Below are 23,179 nucleotides of genomic sequence, written 5' to 3'. Positions count from 1 at the left end.
TAAAACAACAATTGTTTATTGTCTCTAAAACACTCCAGCTCACATCAGTAACATCAGAACGCAACAAAATATAAGACATGATTAAACACATATCCTCTTAGAGTATCGTACTTATTAATTTAATCACATGACACGTAACCAACTCCACAGCTGAGACCATAGATATTGCACTTGATACATATAAACAGTATAAATGCAGTCTTTTTTTTTTTCTTATTGCCTCCAAAATCAGATTTGTACTACACTTCAAAACAAAACAAAAAAAAACAGTCTATAGTTATTTAAGACACCTACAGTATAAACATGTTTCAGCTTCATGATGTATACATCACACACAGGACAATGAAAGCCATGATTACTTCAAGTACACAAAAAGGAACTAATAAAAATTGTACCAACCAACAATTTGTGAAGTGAAATAGAAACAGGTTCTTAGGTTACACCATGTCACGCCAAGTGTTTTAATTAGCTTGGTCTGTAGTACATGTGCTACACGTGTAGAATGTTTTAGTAATGCATGCTGTGTAATTACCAAGTGAGTTTTACTGTGTACAGGACAAATATTGGCTGGTGTGTCCATGTTAATTAGACATCACTGGCAGTTATTTCAGTACTCAAAGACAAATCACTGTTGAATTCTCGGACCTGATTGGTTAGAACAGGTTGAAGTTTCTGTGTGAATTTTATTAACGATATTTGTAAGGAGTGCTGAGTGTCAGAGCTTTGTATACATCAGAGCATAGAGTTTTTTTGACATGCATTTCTCACAAACATGACATTTTTTGCCTTATTCATTAGAGACAAAATTAAGGCTGGTGAGGGAGTGACTGTATATAGCTGCTGAAACATAAGAGATAACAGGAACTAACTTAAATGTAACTATTAATGGATCAAATGTACACCGATCAGGCATAACATTATGAGCAGTGAGAGGTGAAGTGAATAACACTGATTATCTCCTCATCATGGCACCTGTTAGTGGGTGGGATATATTAGACAGCAAGTGAGCATTTTGTCCTTAAAGTTGATGTGTTAGAATCAGGAGAAATAAGCAAGCGTAAGGATTTGAGCGAGTTTGACAACGGCCAAATTGTGATGGCTAGACCACTGGATCAGATCATCTCCAAAACTGCAGCTCTTGTGGGGTGTTCCCGGTCTGCAGTGGTCAGTATCTATCAAAAGAGTCCTTTAAGTCCTGTAAGTTGCGATGACTTAAAGGATCTGCTGCTAACATCTTGGTGCCAGATACCACAACACACCTGTAGGGATCTAGTGGAGTCCATGCCTCGACGGGTCAGGGCTGTTTTGGCAACAGCCAAAACAATATTAGGCTGCTGGTCGTAATATTATGCCTGATTGGTGTATGTGTCATTATAAATAATCAGCAAATTGCTGTGATATAAGAGGAATTAAATACTTTTGGTGCTGACTGTAAAAAGCTTTGGTTTCCTTAATTGTTTTTCTATATTCAAAGATCTCTGTATTTAAAAAGAAAAATCAAATAACATTTAGTAGTCCTATTCAGAAAAATCTTCCTTCACTAATGACACTCATATTACAAGATTACTGCGGCATATTATGGACCTGATTACTGAAAGTTATATGATCAGTTTCAATACTTCTGTATGCCACTTTAGGGGATTAATGATAGGAGAATTGAATGCATAGTTCAAGAAAGAAGAATGCAGTTGAAACGGTTTCCTTCCAAATTTGTACAGATCATTTCCTATATATACACATAGACCAAATCAGATGAATTTGTCCATATAAACACCACATTAGATGTATGTGCTTCAAACATACTTTATCATTTCTGTAATTCTTGTCAGTTTGGGAAAAAAAGAAAAAACAAAAACAAAGAGTTTCCATCAATCATCCTAAAAAGTTCTTTGGATTGTCCCTTTGTGAAAAACCTGTATGGGTTCTACAATATGTAATCTTACTGCAAAGGGTTTTCATTTTAAAAGGGATCCCTTTTAGGAATCTACAAGCGTCGATCTTTAGAAAAACAAAACAAAACAAAACAAAACACTCAAAATGTTTAAATTCAACCAGCTACCAGCTATTTGCTCTCTTTAGCTGAAGGCAAAATGGTTGAAACACACACACATACGCACTCACACACACCTATATTGTGAATTTTACAAATGTTTTAACCAGAACTGTTGCACATCAACAGTTCCCCTCCCATGTACAACCCATTTAACCCAGATTAAACCCCTTCAATGAGAAGTCAATGAATACCACATACTGCTTCCTGAAACACCAAAAGATAGCCAGCATCTGTTTCATGATCTCACTCCACTTTGCGCAATGTTCTTCATTTCACATATATGCCCACCATGGCTCTTACGATAAACTTTGGGCTGATCGCAAGGCTCCTCAGTACTCTTGGCTCTGGTAACCAGCAGATCCACCATAGTTGGGCTGCATACTGCCCGGTGCCTCCATGTCTCCTGTGTAACCCGTGTATTCCGTGCCTTCAGATCGTGCTGCTGCATCCTCGGTTGGGTCAGAGTAGTTCTGCGAGAAGAGACTGGAACTTGCTCCGAGCTTGTACCTCTGAAACGCCAGTAAAGCCTGACCAGCCTGAAGGATGTGAGTGATCGAGCAGAGAAATTATTGGTGAGGAAAATGCGAGGAAATGAAATGGAAAGAATTAGATGTGGAAAGTGGTGTAATGATGTTATTAGGGCAGGAGAGAAAATGAATAAATGACCAGAAATTCAGTGCATAAAGATATAAAAATAAAGGTTGGGTGAAAGAGTAGCGTAGTCATGTGAGAGAGAGAAAGAGAGATAGAGAGAGAGAGAGAGAGAGAGAGAGAAAGGGGGAGAGAGAAATATTAATTTGGTTAGTTACAGGTTATCAGGCATGTTAGTTTATTAAAGCAAACTAGTCACAATGAAAAAAAGTGATTTAATAAAAAGAAAATATCACAAAGTGTGTATAACAATAGGTATATCTGATTAATACTAACGCTAGGAAGAACTTGAAGCACTCGGACAAGGAATGAATTACATTTCTTTAATCGGAGAGATCTAGTAAAGGGACAGTTTCATAATGACAGCTTTAATGAACCCAACTGCATTGAGTTGCACATGTGAATGAACGCCAGCTTGAGCCCTAAAATCCTTTATGCAGGCTCAGCGAAAATAACATTTTTGTTGTTGTTACAGCTCAATATACAATAATTCAATAGATGATATAACCACAATCAAATTATGCAACTTAAGTATCTATCTGTAGTCTAAGACTTAAAAATCAAATTATCCTACAAAAAAAAAGGAATGCTGAGTTTTCTAAATTGTATCCCACAAACATGTTTGCACATCATTAATGCCTTAAACATCCAGTTATATCTCGTGTCACTGTAGTCACTATAATAAAATACAGTTCAAATAAAATACTTTAAAACCACTACCCAATTAAAAATAAGCAGGTATTTTTGGGGCTAAACTCCTGTTGTAGCAGGAATATCCTGAATAAATAGTGCCTGCTAGACCACACATGTAAATACACAAACAAAGTGTAAATACACACAAAAAGATCAATTCCCTGGTGTATTTAAATGAAGGCTGAAAAGTGAAAACACTTTTGTTCTTAAATTCCACAGGTCCAGCTTATTTTGCTTAGTGAGGGAAATCACTGAATTAGTCATTTGACACAGTGAATCTTTGCAGAACAGGCAGCGGTGTACATTTCTTCATTACATCACAATACGTCACTGCTTAGAAGATGACGGACATTAAAAGGCACTTTATGCTCCATTACCTGGCACAAAGTTACACACAAGCTGAAAATCGATCTGTCACATTTTACGATATTTGTAAATACGCACCCTCTTTTGAAACTCTACAGAAAAATGTCAGATCTGAATGTGAAAACTGTGTTGAAGGCAAGTATGAAGGTGCAGTCAGAGATATAGTTATTATATTTAAAACTGGCAGCAGAGCAATGCATGAACAAGTAGGTACAGGTCAAAGGTTACAATCACATCACGCATCATACAGCAGAACAAATGTGATTTCAGTGACTTTAACCATAGCATCCTTGCTGGTGCCAGATGGACTTATCTTTCAGATCTTTCAGATCCCCTGGGTTTGTTGTGCAAAGCAGTATCTAGAGTGAGTGATAGGTAAAAAACCCTTGTTAATGAGACAGATCAGAGGAGAATGGCCAGACGTGTTCGAGCTGACAGGATTATAATTCAAATAATAACTGTGCTGAGCGGGAAAGCATCTCAGAATACACAACCCGCCAAACACTAAGGTGGATGAGCTACTTCAGCAGAAGACCACATCTGGCAGCCAAGTTCAGGAATCTGAGGTCACATTGAGGGCAGGCCCATTAATAAGAAGTCCAAGTGATGTGTCTTATTTTATGACTTGTGCTGCTGCCACATGATCTGCTGCTTGCACGAAATGACAGGTGTATAGGTGTTCCTATTAAAGTGACCAGCAAATGTATAATATATGATTATATTTACATGTCATTTGCGCCTTTAAGAATAAAAACACCATGCTCATGGTCAACACTGGTATTCTGTGCAAATGGAATTTTCTTTCACAGTATTTCCGTCATCACAGAGAGAGAGAGAGAGAGAGAGAGAGAGAGAAATGGCTTCTCAGTAGATGGACATCAGCACCTGTTGCCTGTGCTTGTATAAGTTTGTAGCATGTTAGACAAATGGGGGAGGAGGCTGAGGGGTGAACAGTTTGTTGTACTCCTCTTCAAATGAAACTCTCTTCATACGCTCCACGGCAAGAAACGTTAGCGCACCCTAGAGAAGGACAAAATGACCGGCGCATTGAGCATTACGATGACAGACACGGGGCAAAGAAATTGTTTCCATTAAATCCTAGTAAGTTAACTGTACTGATTCTTCAGTATTGATCAATCTAGATGAAAATGTAGACAGAACAATGAAAGTGTTTTAATCAGAGTAAATCATGCTACAAAAAAAAAGGAGTAGAAAGAAACGTTTATAGACTCTGGCAAGAGAATTTGTGTTAAAGATGTTGAAAAAAGAGTCAGAACAAGACCACATGCATCATAAAGAAAGAGGATCAGTGTGTTAAATGTGTTTTCCTCAGAACAGTGGTCAGGCACTGATGATGAACGAAAAGAGAATATAGGGTTAGTTGAATTTTAAGATCAGCATTCACACTAATACAGCATAAGGTTAGCAGAGACTCTTAAACAGTCACGTTTAGACATAAGCACATTTGCAGTGGATATGAAAATTCTATACACCGCTGATAAAATGGCAGGTTTTTGTAATGTAGAAAATTAAACCAAGATAAATCATGTCAGACCTTTTCCCACACTCATTGTGAAAGAACAACATTAATAAAAAAAAATTAAGTGAAAACCAGTTTGGTGGGGGGAAAAAAAAGGAAAAATAAAAACTTAACATAAATAAATTAATTGCATATTTTGTAACCCCGAGACATGATTTACCTTGGTTTTATATACATATATTTTTTATATTATATTTATATATGTATATATTTTTTATATTTTTTATATTATATTTATATATGTATATATTTTTTATATTTTTACAAAAACTTTCCATTTAATCAGGGTGTGTAGACTATATCCATTGTAAAATGTATAGCCATTAAACCCTAACATGGTAAATTAGTGCTGAACCTAAAGAGTGAGAAAGCAAAGCACACACAGCACATGGGAAGATGTTACTTTAAAGCACATTGTGGCAGCATGGCTGTAATTCTTTATATCGCAGAATTGTTAAAATCTTAAATCTGATTGGTCAGAAGGTGCTGACTAATTTTATAAATCAGCAGCTCTGATAATAGTGTAGACTGCGAGACAAATCACTTGTTTATATGAATATGTCATCATTTCTGCAGTTAAACCTAGAGAAAAAATTTCAGTGACAAGATGCAGCAGTTTTAGAAGGAGTCTCCAGTTTAGGTGCTCTGTAATGTACATAAATATAAAACTTTCAATGGAAAAGTGTTAATCTTAATAGCAGGAACTAACTTGCGTCACAGAGGTTTGGATGAAAAGTATGATGCCTTTTTTTTTTAACATTGCCAAATTGCTGTGATTTATGAGGAATAAAACGCTTCAAGAATGGTGGTAACTGTGACTCACATGTAATTGATTTATTGATTCAGCACAAAAAAACATCAGTTTCAACTATAACAGATTGGTAGAAGTCTACTGAGTTTTAAATGATGAATCTGAGTAAAAAAAAATGCTTTGCTGTAGCTTGGAATCAGAGACTGTGAAAATAGTAGTACTTACCCAGGTAAAGATGGAGAAGAAGGAAAACGTGATGGCTGCTCTTGCTGCGTCTGCACCCTCGTTTAGGGGGTTGTCTTCAGGATTAGTCGCCTGCCACTGATTGGTCAGGAAACAGAAGCCAACAAACCACAGAAAGGCCCAGACCGCTGAGAAACAGGAGGAAAAACAGAAAGAAAGCACTTTGATCAGATCAACATTGCATCGAAAGTGTATATTGAAATACACGGTCTGGGTTACCATTTGTGGTACAAACCCACTGCAAACTCACACACAGGGACCTTGCAGTATCACAGTTAGCCAACAGAGAGCAGCAAGCCCTCGCATTCGGTTCACAGACTACATTAATAGCTTTCCTCTTAAAACTCTAAAGTCAGACCATTTAAAGGCAGGGCATTTTTACATTAGCTTACATATTGAATTAAACAATATTCATTTATTTAGGACCTTCTGGGTTTAATAAACTAGCAAACTCCAGCTATGCAAATATTCTGGGCTTAGGAAAGGCTTGGCATGGCTAGAAGAACATATGGCAAGATCACAGTAAGCCCAAGCCTTTTCATAAACAAGCCACATCTTCCGTGTGAATTCTTCTGGAACAATAAATATATGCATTTTACACAAATATAAAAATGCTGGATTGCTTTTTAATATAAATTTGCAATTCTATGTAGTGTGTGAGACTGTAAAGCTGTTTTACACAGAATAATGCCTTCTAAAATATTATTATTAATTATTATTATTATTATTATTATTATTATTATTATTATTGTTGCTGTTGGTTATTTGTTTATGTGTTTATTTGCATGGCTCCAGAGCTGCATGTGGCTCTTTCAACCTCCTGCAGTGGCTTTGAAAAAAAATTATGGGAATAAATAAAGACTTTTATTGTGTTCTATTGTGTTTTTTTTCAATGGAATACCTCTTTTACAGATCGAAGTGATCTTGTTACATTAAAATAAAAAGTTGATTAAACATACCAGATGAATAATTTAGATTTTTTTGACCCCTGGTAAGCTAACTATGGATAAATCCAAAAAAGAAAATAGAGCATTTGATGCTACATGGACAGACTCATTTGCCTTTACTGCTTTAATGATGCTGGTTGACCTGTATGCTTGATATGTGGTGAGAAATAACAAGCAACAAAAAATTTAACGTGGAAAGACATTTCCAAAACAAACACGCAGCATTTGCTGAAAAGTACAAAGCTGAAGAAGAACAAAAAAGATTGACATTAACATTAATTGTATCCATAAATCTATATTTGTATTATTTATTTTGGGTAATATGTTTTAGAATGTGATTTTCTCTTGCTAAATATGAAATATGCATAATGCATATGTGTATATATGGCTATACAGCCATACAACCAGCTATTACACCAAAATCTACATATTCTTATCGTATGCTTACCATTTAATTTGGTGTTCAGGAGAATATTAAAGTAAAACTTTGATACAGTGGTGTCAGTCAGGATTTAACACTACAGAAAATGAAACCCAAGATGATGGGCATCTCACCTGAGATGCTGACGTCTGCCAAAACGGCTTTCTTACGGTCTTTGACTCCACTGATCTGTGGAAAATAGGCGTCCAAGGCCAAAAAGGCAAGACAAGTGAGAAAGGCCAGAGAGCCCATAGTCACACCGTAGTTACAGGCATTCTGGTTACGGTTAAAGATGCAGTACTCCTCGTCTTCCTCAGGTCGGTTCACATAGCCCTCGTTGGCAATACACCCGAAAACTACTATGGAGAAGATCTAGAAGAGGATGGAGAGGAGAAACAAAGATTGAAAATTGCCTTAGTGTAGAACATGATAAGGGAGAATGTTATGGAGAAAATGAAACGTTCATTTCTTGTTATTCTTGGTTATTTCTAGTAGAATAAAACAACTGGAATAAAAGAAACTAAAAGAACAGTGATGAGGACTGAAAAGTAGGGGTGGGGCACAGCTGAGCATCCAAGTTCATTTATAAATACAGACCACATTGAATTTTCTAAATCTCTTTATCCCAATGCCTGTTTTAAATCCAGATGCAGAATTTAGCTTGCTAACTGTGTTTCAGTCAGAGTCAGATTAGGTTGCTCTGCTGAAGCTGAAAACACACATACACATGAGAGAGAGAGAGAGAGAGAGAGAGAGAGAGAGAGCACCGGGAGCTTTGCCAACCATCTTTTTAGAGAGCCAACAAACTAGAATTGACAAATGTCTACCCTCTTTTTCATCATCAGTTCTTTGGGAGTTTTTTTTCAGCTTCCTTAATAGATAACTAAAAAATTGTTGACTGTAGTGATTTAATAGAGTTAAAGAATAGAACTGAATAATATTATATGATTATTTCATAATCTTTTATTATTTTTCCCCTTATGAAACATAAAGCATATAAAACACATTCTATACTTACAGCAATTTACTAACATTGTTTTTTATATACTACAGAATGACACTGCCGCTTATATTTACGCTAAATTTCGAGATCCATTTGTGAAAAGAGTTACAATATTTCCATGATCACTGAAACTGGAGATTCCTTTCGAAAATATTCACACATCTACCCCATATTAACACTTAAATCTGGTTATGTAACATAGTTTCTAAATATAGTTTCTATTAAAGCGGTCCTACATCTAAATGATTAGGGAGAAAATGCATAGGATAATAGAACCAGTGAAATCTGTTATGATATTATAACTCCAGCAACCTCCACACAGCTCCCCTGAGTGCAACCTTTCTGTCTAGGGCCTTAAGTAGTGAGCTAGATCACAAGGCTCCTGCGCCTCATGAGCTCATAAAAGCAGGCTTTGTTTGAAGCAGCACGTGGGGTCCTGATCTTGTGATCGTCGGCAGTAGAGCCTTTCTTTCATGCTCCATATCCTAGCCTAACAGTGTATGTGTACGTTTAGTGTTTCAGAAATATGGTGCATATCACAAGACTATGTTACTGAGAGATCTAACATGTAGTCTACTTCGGTCCAAAAACGTATGTCAATGTACACCTCATATCACAGAACACACCATCGACTTGTGTTTAAAGAATGTTACAGCACTACACCTAGAATCACTGATGAGGATTCGCATGTCCAGCCATTTGGGGTTTTTTTTAATGCTATGTAGCTAAAAATGTGCAAAGAATGAATATGCTGTTATAGGAAAACAATCAACAATATGGTGATGCATGATTCATGGCTGACTTACTCATATCAACCAAAGGTTAATTATTTTCCAATGACTGCACTTCCCTCTCTCTCTCTCTCTCTCTCTCTCTCTCTGTCTCTCTCTCTCTCTCTCTCTCTCTCTGCCATTACATTGCAGCCCAAACCATTACTGATCCACCCCTATGCACGCTACAAAGCAGGTCATAAGCTTCTTTGGGGCTTTGCCACACTGTAACTCTTGCAAATGTGTGAAAAACAGAGAAGGTGGTCTCATCAGAGAACAATATATTTTTCACGTTGTCCACAGCCCAAGATTTCTGCTGCTATCACCATTGATACTGTTTGGCATTGGCACCAGTGACAAGGTTTGGCTATAGCTGCCTGGCAATGAATATTGACCCTGCAAAGCTCCTGACTAACAGTTTTGTCGGAAACAGGAGAGTCGATGTGCACATGTAATTCTGCAGTGAGATTGGCAGCTGTTATGTTTTTTTGTATACAATCTGGGTTAGTACACGGACATCCCCATCAGACAGCTTCCTCCTGAGTCGACAGCTACTGCTGGATGTGGTTCGTCCTTCATGGTGGTATGCTGACATTACCCTGGATACCCTGACCTTGGATACATCACAAAGACTGTCCTGGTTACGGTTGCGCCAGTGAGCTGTGCACCAAAAATCTGTCCTCTTTTGAACTCTGATATGCCTCTTGTGTGGATTGCAATATGTCATGTACAGTTGTGCTAAATCAACCTTCACACTCTGCTCTTACTTATGGACTGTGAAATCAAGATCTGCCACAAGGCCACACATATGTAGGTGAGAAGCTGCCAACTCTATATTGCCAGTGTTTCAGTTTCATGTCCAATTACCATATATAAATATTTTCATTAAGCCTCCATTTATAATATTTACTCCACATCCGATACATATATATCCCCAGAAAAAAAAACTACTCAGGTGGATATTCATTCAAGTTGTGCTTTGGTGCTTGAAACCTTAGTATACTTAACAAACACAGGATAATGTCAAGGTCACTCAACACACAAAAGTTTCACAAATGCATCCTCTAACATGCGCCTGTAATGAAACTGCTTTTTATACATGCATACATTAAAGTGCCATGTGATTTCAATGAGACCCTTCCTTGAGTCAGGAGGTAAAAGTTTACTCTATAGTTATTAATTTCTCTCTCTCTCGCTGTATGTTCATGGCCTGTCTGTCTGCACCACCCCCTCCACCATAAATCCTTCCATTTAATCTCCCTGACCTAGTGCTCAGAGCCAAGGCATGAGAAAGAGAGAGAGTCTGACTTAGACTTAGAGGAACAGAGGAAAATTCACTAGTCAAAATACCTTTATCAAGAAATAACAATGATAAAAACACATTATCTAAAGTATATCAAACAGATGCTGATTTTAGATCATTGAGCAACACATCCTATATGATGCAATCATATCAATCCTATTAAAAGAACTGTGATACTCTTACACACACTTACACAGTCATGCAGGCAGAAACAAATGAGACTGGAAGTTTTGAAAGTTTACAAACTAAATGTATATATCTTATGTAATAATTATAAGGCAAATTTCTCCTATGTATAGACTAGACTAGAAACAGATCTATCAGTGTATTGTCACTCACATTTCAGGCGTTTGGCAGACACCCTTATCCAGAGTGACTTACTATTTTATTTCATTTTTCACAACTGAGCATTAAGGGCCTTGCTCAGGGGCCCAACCGTGGTAGTTTTGGTGGACCTGGGATTCAAACTCTTCCAAACAGTAGGTACCACTAAGCTACCACAATGTTATCAGCTTACCAGTCTTGGTATTAGTACTGGATGATAAAAAAAATGATATTGCGCATCTGCCTTTCACAGCTCCAAGATCCTAAATTCAATTCTAAGCCAAGGTTACTGCCTGTTTATTTCTCATGTTCTTCCAGCGTTCGTGTGGGATTCTTCTGGGTTCTCTGGTTTCCTCCTGACACCAAAAAGCATGCTGGTAGGTGAATTAGCAACTACAATGTCCTTTTTTTTTATTTGGGGCTGCTCGAACCCAGAGTAACTGCTGAACCATTTTCAAGACAAGAATATATATAGATCCCTAATCCTCATGAAAATGACAGTTTGCTTCAATTAAAACTATAATGCATTCAACATCAGACTTGAAGGCTGTCTTCTCTTGCCGTTTTAAGCCAAGTAACATGATTGTCTTACATCCTGTTTCCTAACTCTACTATCAGAGTAAGGGATATTATGGTTATTGTTATATATAACCAGATTTTCATAGGACTGGAGCACTGTAATCTGCTTACCTTTGTGGTGCCTGCACAAAAGCATTGCAAAACTGCATGTCTCATGCTAGCCTGCTTGGCATGAAAGCTACTTATATAAGAACAGCTCCTTGTTTGCAGGTACTTCTGCATAATGACAAGCTATGCATTCAAAGTGTTATTTTTTTTTTACCACTTGAGTATTGGTACCACAGGACAAAAATAATAATACAAAAATAAATAAATAAATAAATAAATAAATAAAATACAGCAAAATGATGCAAACCTGTGTGTACAAAAGTGAGATATGGAATTGCATTAATCCATACTTCAGAAAGATTAATCAATGTAAATGCAAATCTACAAAGATTTTTTTTATCTCTAAAAGCACCCACTGATCCTGGGTAAGTTTGAATAAGTGCATAAACACTGATCAGGACACTCACAATAAACTCATTTTAAAAGTTAAAGAGGGCTTAATGCAAGTATTCCCTATTAGTTGTTGATCTTTCAGCTGCTCCCTACGTGGATGAGGGGTTGCCAAAGCAGACCAACTGGACCGCACAACAACTTGGCACAGGTTTTACGCCGGATGCCCTTCCTGATGCAACCCTCCCATTCTAGCCGGGCTTGGGACCAGCACTGCATCCAGTGGCTGGGAATCGAACCCAGGCCTTCCACATGGTAGGCGAGAAACCTTCCACTGAGCCACCAGCGCCCGAGCTTTCCTGATTAGTAGTATTGTAAAATCTGGCACTGGGAGGGTCAGAAAAATGTACTGTGCAACCCTCCACAATATAATGATTAATGAAGATATCACAATGCAGAGTGAAAGGCTGTGGCTACGTGGGATACTGGAAAATATTGTGTAGTATCTCAAAACGTATGCACCAAGTCAAAAAGAAAAATGCAAGAATTAGATATTTATCATGCACGTTCTCCATATGCACACAGTCATCTCAGATGGTTACCATGCCAACACAGCAGCTCTTATTCAGACTATTAGGGGCATTATCAGATGGAGAAAGCTCTCATTTATCCTGAAGCTTCCACATTCACACACACACACAAACTTATTCTGAAATTTCATATTATTGCTTCACATTTAGCTTGATCAGAGGTGATTAAATCAGGGATATATTGAAGGGTTTGGCCAGCATCAGGAGGTATTTCTACTAACATGCTACAGAAACTGCAACTTAAACAGTGTACTCAGCCTGACTGGGAAACAATAACTGGCACAAGCGATCTCTTCACCTAACATTCCCTGCTCATAAAGACGGAATATTTATGACCTTCAGCTATTTAGTTTTATTTATTTATTTACTTTGAATGGACCTGAGAGCAGATGGCGTGGATGGGAAAGTGGAAAAAGTGTCATGCAACACACATGGGAACTCGCTAGGAATATTCCGACATTTTTCCAACAAACGTTCATATAATTTAGTATCTCGTAAAATGTGAATGGTTGATTCTGAATATGCAAAACGCCTTCCTACAAGGCTTCACTATTGGCAAATATGTCCTTGTATAATCACAAACAAACATCACATCCTCAGGGTACTGTGTAAATTATGAATGAATATCGTACCATATTCAGTGAAACTTTTATTGTCAATAGGAGCATGGACAGAATGTCATGCTAAGATCTACTGGGTGATAATGAGATATCAGACATAGATTCATAAAATGATAATGTGTTTCAGAACAAAGGCACAGCGTAACGTATGGTAGCTGGCTTAGAACACCACATGTCAATATGTCTTATTCCTCATATCCCACAACAATTGGGCAGCAATTGCATTTCCTTCTTGATAGTTATGTTAGATATTTTGTAAAATTGGTTATTTCCTGTTGTCACTTAGATTCATCAATAGCCTGGCTTTTCTTCCTTTCTTTCTCTTGATGTTAATAATAAAAAGGAAAAAAATGTTTCCTTAAATACTTTCCCTCACCAGTCTTCCCTTATAGAGTTAACTCACTGTTACTGACTGTTACACACTACTGACACCGGAGACTCCTTAACAACTATATATGTTTTTTTTTATGGTGTCTACTATACAAGTCCTTGTGTACACTGTTACTACATTGAAACAGTAACATATTATAATAATCTGCTGTTAAAGAAAACTAATCAAAACTCCTGAGCTTTTTTTGCACCATTCTGTTCATTCTGTTGTTTGAGGTGAAGTGAAGCTCTTGACTTGTATCTGCATGATGCATTATGTATTGTGCTGCTGCCACATAACTGGCTGATTATTAACCGCATGAATGTGCAGTTGTATAGTTGTTACTAATAAAGTGGACGCTATATATGCCTACATATACGTAAATATGGCTATGTATTTGAAGAAAAGGTTTAAGATTGAAATCCTTACTTAAACACAGAATACTAGACAATAAATATTGCACTATTATATTTTCTATGACATGCATCGAATATCTTTTCATGCAAAAAAGAAGCAAAACGTAAATGATGAGTGATGACAGTCAGGACAGTTGTAGACTATAGTAACCTCTAAAGCCACCTGCCTTCCCTTCCCCCAACCTGCTCTCTCTCTCTCTCTCTCTCTCTCTTTCTCATCCATCTGTAATCTCTCTTTCCCAACCCTCTCACCATGTGTTCAAATACCCGACGCAACATTTAGCAGATTGTGCCTCTCCCTTTCTTTTTAACACACACATGCAAAAACAAACATACCAGATGCTACAAAAATAAGCCTAAACCCGAAGCTTTTAGATCTTAGGGAAAGTTATAATGGTTTTACAAAAAAAAAAAAACCATAGAATGTAATTTTCTGTGTTTTGTGTAAGCACAACAGGACGTGCTGTTTAAGGAAAATAATCAACTATGATAAGCTGCAAAATGGCAGGGCGCAAAAACATCTCTACTGTTCCAACCTTAAAGTTGCTTATTTTCCAACAACAAGCACATCCCACAAAGATTTATTTGATTTATACCAGAGTAATATATCATTAAGTCTCTCTATCACGTTCGTATAGATAGTAATAATAAAACATCCAGAGTGGTTGGAGCTGACAGGAAAAGCACGGTACTACAAATAACCTATCTTTGGTTAACTGTGGACCTGTCCAGGGTGTACCCCTGCCTTTCGCCCTGTGTGCGCTGGGATAGGCTCCAGCAGACCCCTGTGACCCTAATTAGGAATAAGCAGGTATAGACAATCAGTGGATGGATAGATGGATGGATGGATGGTTAACTGTGGTGAGCAGAAAAGCATCTCAAAACACGAATCCTGAGTTACAAGAGTAGAAGATCACACTGGGTTCCAGTCCAAACAGAAATCTACACAGGCTTGCACAAACTGGACAGCTGAAGATTGGATTTTGACATAACGAAACACAGGAATTAAAAAAAAACAAAACAAAAAAAAACTCTGAGGCATATGAGGTTATAAAATAATAATAAACAACGACAGGGCAGAAGCACAGAGCATGCACAAGCGTTTCATTCCTCTTATACCACAGCAATTAGTCAACATATAGCAAACTAATTGTATTTTTTTTAATAAGTTTTATTCAGTGTATAGTAACCATAAAGTAAGGACTCTTACTCACCCAGGACACAATGCGGAGGATAGGCTGTGGCTGCCTGATGAACGCTACTGGATCGAAGGCTCCTCCAGCTTTTCCTGCCCCGTATGCTTGCTCCATCCTCCTGCAGTCCAGTGCCGCTCTGCTTCCCACAGATTATTGTACAGGTTACACTAACAGCTCGAACACCACAGGTTTATTATGAAGGTAACACTAATATCTCAAGTGCCACATGTAACACTAATATATGCCACAGGTAATTATACAGGTAATACTAACAGCTTGAACATCACAGGTTATTATACAGGTACCACTAATATCTCAAGTGCCACAGGTTATTATGAAGGTAACACTAAAAGCTCAAGCACCACCGGTTATTATAGAGGTAATACTAATAAATGCCACCGGTTATTATACAGGTAATACTAATTAATGCCACTGGTTATTATAGAGGTAATACTAATAAATGCCACACGTTATTATAGAGGTAATACTAATTAATGCCACCGGTTATTATAGAGGTAATACTAATAAATACCACAGGTTATTATAGAGGTAATACTAATAAATGCCACAAGTTATTATAGAGGTAATACTAATTAATGACACAGGTTATTATAGAGGTAATACTAATTAATGCCACCGGTTATTATAGAGGTAATACTAATAAATACCACAGGTTATTATAGAGGTAATACTAATAAATGACACAAGTTATTATAGAGGTAATACTAATTAATGACACAGGTTATTATAGAGGTAATACTAATAAATGCCACAGGTTATTATAGAGGTAATACTAATAAATGACACAAGTTATTATAGAGGTAATACTAATAAATGACACAAGTTATTATAGAGGTAATACTAATAAATGACACAAGTTATTATAGAGGTAATACTAATAAATGACACAAGTTATTATAGAGGTAATACTAATAAATGACACAAGTTATTAAAGAGGTAATACTAATAAATGACACAAGTTATTATAGAGGTAATACTAATAAATGACACAAGTTATTATAGAGGTAATACTAATTAATGACACAGGTTATTATAGAGGTAATACTAATAAATGCCACAGGTTATTATAGAGGTAATACTAATAAATGACACAAGTTATTATAGAGGTAATACTAATAAATGACACAAGTTATTATAGAGGTAATACTAATAAATGACACAAGTTATTAAAGAGGTAATACTAATAAATGACACAAGTTATTATAGAGGTAATACTAATAAATGACACAAGTTATTATAGAGGTAATACTAATAAATGCCACAAGTTATTATAGAGGTAATACTAATAAATGACACAAGTTATTATAGAGGTAATACTAATAAATGACACAAGTTATTATAGAGGTAATACTACCAGCTCAAATGCCACAGCTCACACGGACTGATATGCTGTAAACAAACAAACAAACAAACAAACAAGCCAAAAAACTGACCCTCGAATCGAATCCTCGTTTACTCCTGTCCCAGAGCTGTGCTTCCCCTTAGCCTAAAGTCTCTCTCTCTCTCTCTCTCTCTCTCTCGCTTCATGGGCAGGAAGAGCAGCACGAGAGCGCATCCGCGTGACTGCTTGCGCGTGCGAGTGCCACCAAAACTCGTGCGTTTTCTCCCTCAGTAAAAGGATATGGACAGAAAATCATCAGTCTTTAGCCAAACAGCGAATTTTCGCCATAAAACAAGTGTGGATTAGTGCAAAACATCGTTTTAGCCTTGCATTCATTCAACATGGATGAGCTCAATGAACCCAATCCGATTAAACTAATTTGTGAGGAAAATGTTGCGCCATCTGGCGGGAGGTATATAAATAAAATACACTGGGTAAAAAAAATACTGTAGTGATAAAGCTATGATGTTCCTAGTGTCTTGATATGTTTGTAGCATTAGTATTATGTTTTTGTTTGTTTTTTTTCATTGGCAGGGGTGGAACACTATTGTTTCTAAACTATTTTTATCTGTCATTTTTATTTAGACCTTCAATATCCCTACCTCCTTTTCTATCATTCATTCAATAACTGAAATTCACTTTGTTTTAAATATCAGTTTAGCATTCAACAAAAAAAATCTAAGTCTAATGACTGCATTGAGGACTTTAAGGATTAGCGCCTCGGCCTTACCTCAATAAAATGCTTCAATTTGCTGCAGTAAGCAAAGGTGTATAAAATTAGGTGTCTCCTTTGCCTACCTAAAAAGCAACTCTGTCTACTCTGAAGTACTGAAGTTTTGTTGATTTGCTAGCCTATTTACAGTACTGATGCCAAGTTAGACTAGTATTACTTCCAGTCGCTAACATAATTGGCTAAATGGCAAGTCAAATTCAGCCATTTTCAACTGAATATTAAATACTTTAAGACACAAGGATTAAATGATATTCAGGCAAAGTGATGATCTTACTTTTAGTACTTTTAGAAGTAAAAAAAGGTTGTTTTCAATTGCTATAATTATTTTCTGTTTAATATTATCCTAATAAATAAATAATAAAACTATTATATTGGTGTACACCAATCGGGCATAACATTATGACCACCTGTCTAATACTGTATCGGTCCCCCTTTGCTGCCAAAACAGCCCTTACCTGTTGAGGCATGGACTCCACTAGATCCCTGAAGGTGTGCTGTGGTATTTGGCACCAAGATGTTAGCAGCAGATCCTTCAAGTTGTGAGGTGGAGCCTCAGTAAGCCTTCATGGCCTCCATGGGCCCCACCTTGCAACTTACAGGACTTACAGTATAGTTACATGTATTAAAGGATACTTTTGATAGATACTGACCACTGCAGACTGGGAACACCCCACAAGAGCTGCAGTTGCTCTGATCCAGTCATCTAGCCATCACAATTTGGCCCTTGTCAAACTCGCTCAAATCCTTATGCTTGCTCATTTTTCCTGCTTCTAACACATCAACTTTGAGGAGAAAATGTTGACTTGCTGCCTAATATATCCCACCCACTAACAGGTGCCATGATGAGGAGATAATCAGTGTTATTCACTTCACCTGTCCCTGCTCATAATGTTTTGTCTGATCGGTGTATATTCTTATTATATTATAGTGCCCATATTATATTAGTTTTTTAATAGATGTCATCGATGTAAACAAGGATATGAAACAAGTTTTCAGTATATTTTTCTGTTCTGACTACATTTATTTTTGCAGTGTTTTGCAGATGCTGCTATCCAGAGAGACGTCTATAAGTGCAAAAGAATCTCTAATTATTGTAAAACATCCTCAAGCTACAAACACGCCATGCTTTAAGGCTAAGCTATAAGGCTAAAGCTTTGATACAGTGCAAGTGCAACAGTTCAAATAGTCATTGTCAAAAAGTCAAGTCTTAAAACTGGAAAATTGACTTTGTTATAAAATGCATATACACAGTAGTTAATTATGCCTGAATATGACTTGTGTGTAGCAAAACGATCACAAATAAAGATCAATCAAGAGATTTAAGAGATGTTGCAACCTTATCAAGCTACTCCATGAGCAAAAAAAAAAACCAAAGGCCAAAAGAGTGCTCAGTGTCCTGCAATGGGATCTGATTTATTACAGCAGTTATTGAATAAAACAAAAATAGGCCAGAAATATAAAATAAAAATATCTTCAGGTTGGTTTATTAGACACAGGATATACCTTAGTGATGCGAAAAGAAAGAGGGCAGAAGTCTTGTCATATTTGTATGTGGAAAATTGGCCCTGTATGTCAGATTGTCATTTTGAATAACACAGTTATGTGAAATCAGCAAGATTTGGGCTGAGTCTGACACAGAAAGGCACTTTATAGGCAGCAAGAGAAACAGAGTGTGACAGGAAAGATGACAGGGTGTTAGTACAACATTTGTACTTCATTTACTATAAGCTTTGGCATGCTATGGGTAGCATTTATTGATTTATATTCTAAAACAAATGATATTTGAAGACGAAAACAACAAAAAAAAAAAAATTGAAACAGAGAATAGTACATCTTGCAAGTTAGATAATGTCATGATCAGGAAACAGACAAATTAACACATGAGAGCAAAAGTAAAACTATATGTTTACTACAGTGTTATTAAACAAGTGGTTCACAAATTTTTAGTAAGCACGCTTGACTAAGCAATACTTAAACATGTTAAAAAATACCTGATAAATTTCCTCTAGTGTAAAATCATTCATGCATCACCATTCCAAATGGAAATGCAAAACTGGGCGAACGCATCTTGACAGTAGAAGAAGCCTAGTTGTGCATTACAAGTGTCTTTTGATGCCAAGTGCAAGAACCACAGCCAGGTACAAGCATGTCTATACTTGATTTGGACCAGCTTAACACTATACCAGCAAGGAGTTTTAAGGGGGGGGAAATAAGAATCCTACTATATCACATACTTAATCGGCAATAAATGTCACATAACCGTTGGGAAAATAAGATAGTATGTATATTTCAGCACATCAGTGATTGTAATAAACAAAGCTATTGTGTGTAGTATGTCTATCTGAGGCTCTATTAGACCATGGATACAGGCTTTATGTCATCCACAGTTATTGTGATCCAATATCTGGATGATTCTGGAGGATGTGAAAATATTATATATCTGGACTATATATTATGGCCTGGCATAGCATAGAGTTATTGGACAGTAAAATATCCGATTTTGAAAGGAGACCAAAAAACCCGGTGCAAATGCAGCAGAGCTAGGATGCAAGTGGACATATAGTGTTAAAAGTTCAATGTAAACTCCTAAAACAGAACCCTTTAGATAGATCGTTACTCTTTCAAAGGAATTGAAAAACTATTTTTCTATAGGGCTCCAAGCATTCTTATATTGATTCGCAAAGATGTGAGAGAATAAAACTCAGTAAAGATGCAAAAAAAAAAAAAACGAAAGCTTTCTAGAATTGAATAATTGATTACAAACATCAGGTTACAAGGGCAAAGTTCTACAAGGGCAAATTCAGGGGCATTCAATTTTTAAAGTCATATTTAGAGTAAACACATTAACCCAGACACATTTTCCTCTTCTTTGTGTTGTTTCATTCAAACGCAAACACACGTATCTCGATTTTATTACCAATTATATAAGAACCAAACCTTCATGAAAGCCTGAACATATCCAGAACTTCTACAAATCAGTCCATATGTCTTTTCAACATTTCATACTTTTTTGGGCGCTCGCTCTCCTTTGAGAAATTCTTTAAGGCCCATAGATTAAAAATGGTTTAAAAATGGCTCATAGTCATTCCCAGTACAGTGCAGAAGTCACTGGTAAAGAAGAAATATTGTTTTCAGGGTAGTCACATTGAAAGTTAAACACATCAATTTATTACAAGAAATCAACTAGGCTTAAAAAATAGCATAGTCTGTTTTAGTGGTGTTTACATCCTAGAAAATACTCCATATGCAGGGCATTCAAGAGAATTAGCATTGAGTAGTAGCTGGCAAGTAGAGGCAAGTCACTTTTAAAATCATTTTGTCTCTACTGGTGGGTTGATACACCTCTGACTACGTCTTCTGTAAACTGGTCCACAAGACAGCAACAGTGCCTCCATTTTTTGTTGACGAGTGAGTCAGAAGACTCACAATGAGAGTCAACAGTGTAGACAAAGTTCCATGATAATCCTTGACTGCAATATTATGTTGCTCTACGTAATGTAGAAGTACCAGACAAGAAAACTGGAAGAGTCCATGGCGGAATGCTTGTGGGGACTACTTGACGTTGAACACCATGAGTGGTCTCTCTTCACGCCTCTGCCATGGGCTCTTCTTATTCTCGCCTTCATCGTCCTTGTCATCTCCATCATTGTCATCATTGTCAGGGCTGGCCTCCAAGTCTCTTCGCTCTTCTGTGTTACTGCTGTGGGCACTGTAGTCTCGGCTGCGTCCTTTACGTGGAAATGTTCCACCCCGGGACTCTGGAGTGTCATCAAGTAGTGGTGCCATGGAGCCATCCTCTGGTGAGTAGGGAGCTGTGTGGCTCTCACTACTGGTGCTGGGCTTGGTGTTGTCAATGACTGGGAGCTTAGAGTAGATCTTGCCATGGGTCTTTCGTTCACCTCCTTCCCTTGCCTTTCTTTCCTCTTTGCTTCTTCTCTGGGAGGACCTTCCTGAGTTCCCAGGGTATGTTTCGGCATGGTGCTCTTGGGGTGCCCGTAGAGGCTCATTGCCCAGCTCGATGTAGGAGTGCCGGACAAGTGAATTGGCTCGGCCATCAAGGGACACAAACCAGGCCAGGGGATGAGGCTTTACGCCCAGTTCAAGTAGCTTCTTCTCTGTGAGAGCCTTCAGCTCTCCATTCATCTGTGTCATGGTAGATTCGTTGAAAAGCACAGGGATGTGGACTGGGCTGGTGGTGGCATCTGAATTCCAGTTCTGAGCCTCTGACCCCTCCCCCTGCTGGCTGGCTTTTTCTGTCTCGTTCTGCAGCTTGGCTTCCTGCTGCTGCTGTTGACTCTGCTGGCGAGGTAATGTCATGCTTACCTGAATGGCCTCCATATCATGCTGCAGCTGCTGCTGCCTTTCCACAGCCTGTTCCATGGATGACAGATCTGTGGAGAGGCGCATGTAATGTGCTGGGATGACTAAAGTGGGAACAACACTGTGGTACATGCTGTCCTTCATTTGCTCCATGGAATGGCAGAAGATGAGCTGGCCTGGCTGTGCATTCATGGAGACAGGTCTGTTCAAGTTATCTGTAGCCTGAGAGGCAGAGTACTCTGGAGGCTTGCTGTCCCGTCTTTGCTCCTGGTATTGACCAGTAAATGGGAGCAACCGTGGGGGAGAAGGAGGATCAGATGTATAACCTTTGTTGTCCTTGGCATTATGGGGATGACGATGGTTCCTACGATCATCAGAATCATCTGTTGAACTATAACTCCTGCCATGGTCATCTCGCAGTAGGAGATCTAAGTTGTTGGTATTGGTGGAACAGGTGATGTGCAGTGGGAAGCTCTCGCCTTGCTTGTTGTTCCCTTTGGAATGGCGCTGCTTTCGCCTGAAAAAGTCTTCCCTTGAGCTGTGCAAGTCCCTTGTAGAGGAAAGGTCTGATTTCACACCATCTCCAGCCGAGGAAGCTGTCTCCAAATGTCCTCCACTGATGAGGTTAAGATGAGAAGTGGACGTACCCTGGTCCCTTTTGGCACTCTCCAGAGTAGATGAGATATACATTTTACGGCGATGTTGCCTGGGTTTCAGACATCTCCTCCTGACAGATAAAGAATGTTTGAGATGAACATGAGATAAATTACTAATGAATCTGAATAAACACTATATTGCTAACAGTATGTTCACACCGGACTATCACACCTATTTTTTCTTGCTAAACATTCTTCTCCAAAACCATTAATACTGAATTGGGTTTTCTAGACAATTGTTAGTTCCCATCCTTGTGGCAAAAGATTAGTGGCCCACATTTGAGTGTGACAGTCAATTGTCTGCATATTCTTTAGTCTTTTTAAAAAGAGGCCTTGAGCTATTAGCACTGCATCCACATTAGTCCCACAGCTACACTATAGTACAGGTGGCCTCACAGCTAGTTAAAGGTCACCCCCAGTAAAAAAAATCCATTAATCTGATTTGGCTTATGTGGTTTGATCTGTTCAGAATGGACATTGGAATCCAGATACCTGCAGTAGTAGAGCAACATGCAGAGCAGGACGAGAACCAGTAAGGCCATAAAACCCAGAATTGTCAGAAGGAAGATGGTGTGGTACGTAGTGATATCTCTGAGGCCAGAATTGTTCAGCAGTTTGCCTGAAACAGAAATATGAAAATACAACAATTGTTGTTAACATCTGAGTTACAAAATTTTAGAACATGACATCTTTAGGATATTAGGATATAATGTCATAATTTACCTCATCAGCTTAATATGAATCTCAAGTGCCCTGACTAGCTTGCCGATTTTGTGGCAAGGCTGATTTATTAA

The 23,179-nt window shown here is 37.7% G+C and overlaps 2 protein-coding genes across 4 annotated transcripts in view; both read right to left on the bottom strand.

Annotated features, from left to right (window-relative positions):
• On the bottom strand, positions 1-17,010 carry syngr1a (synaptogyrin 1a). 3 transcript variants are annotated; one of them, XM_058406245.1, is made up of 5 exons: positions 16,650-17,009; positions 15,293-15,410; positions 7,800-8,037; positions 6,280-6,425; positions 1-2,589 (listed from the first exon to the last, which is right to left on the bottom strand). In XM_058406245.1, the coding sequence occupies exons 2-5, from the start codon at positions 15,386-15,388 to the stop codon at positions 2,383-2,385; spliced, it is 687 nt and encodes a 228-aa protein (XP_058262228.1). In that variant the 5' UTR covers positions 15,389-15,410; positions 16,650-17,009; the 3' UTR covers positions 1-2,382. The 3 variants fall into 3 exon arrangements, with proteins under 3 accessions (XP_058262228.1, XP_058262219.1, XP_058262237.1); XM_058406236.1 differs by having other exon boundaries at positions 16,729-17,007; XM_058406254.1 differs by lacking the exon at positions 1-2,589 and adding an exon at positions 2,596-4,783 and having other exon boundaries at positions 16,729-17,010.
• A 1,787-nt stretch (positions 17,011-18,797) lies between these two features.
• Positions 18,798-23,179, bottom strand: part of fam171a2a (family with sequence similarity 171 member A2a) — a 40,540-nt gene continuing 36,158 nt past the window's right edge. Inside the window, exons 7-8 of the mRNA XM_058406224.1 lie at positions 22,878-23,004; positions 18,798-22,456 (exon numbers count right to left, since the gene is read on the bottom strand). Coding sequence (XP_058262207.1) covers positions 20,962-22,456; positions 22,878-23,004 — 1,622 coding nt within the window. The 3' untranslated portion in view covers positions 18,798-20,961. The remainder of the gene's footprint in view (positions 22,457-22,877; positions 23,005-23,179) is intronic.

Source organism: Hemibagrus wyckioides, linkage group LG02 (assembly GCF_019097595.1).
Source record: "Hemibagrus wyckioides isolate EC202008001 linkage group LG02, SWU_Hwy_1.0, whole genome shotgun sequence".
Classification (NCBI taxonomy): domain Eukaryota; kingdom Metazoa; phylum Chordata; class Actinopteri; order Siluriformes; family Bagridae; genus Hemibagrus; species Hemibagrus wyckioides.
This window is presented reverse-complemented; position numbering and strand designations above follow the sequence as displayed.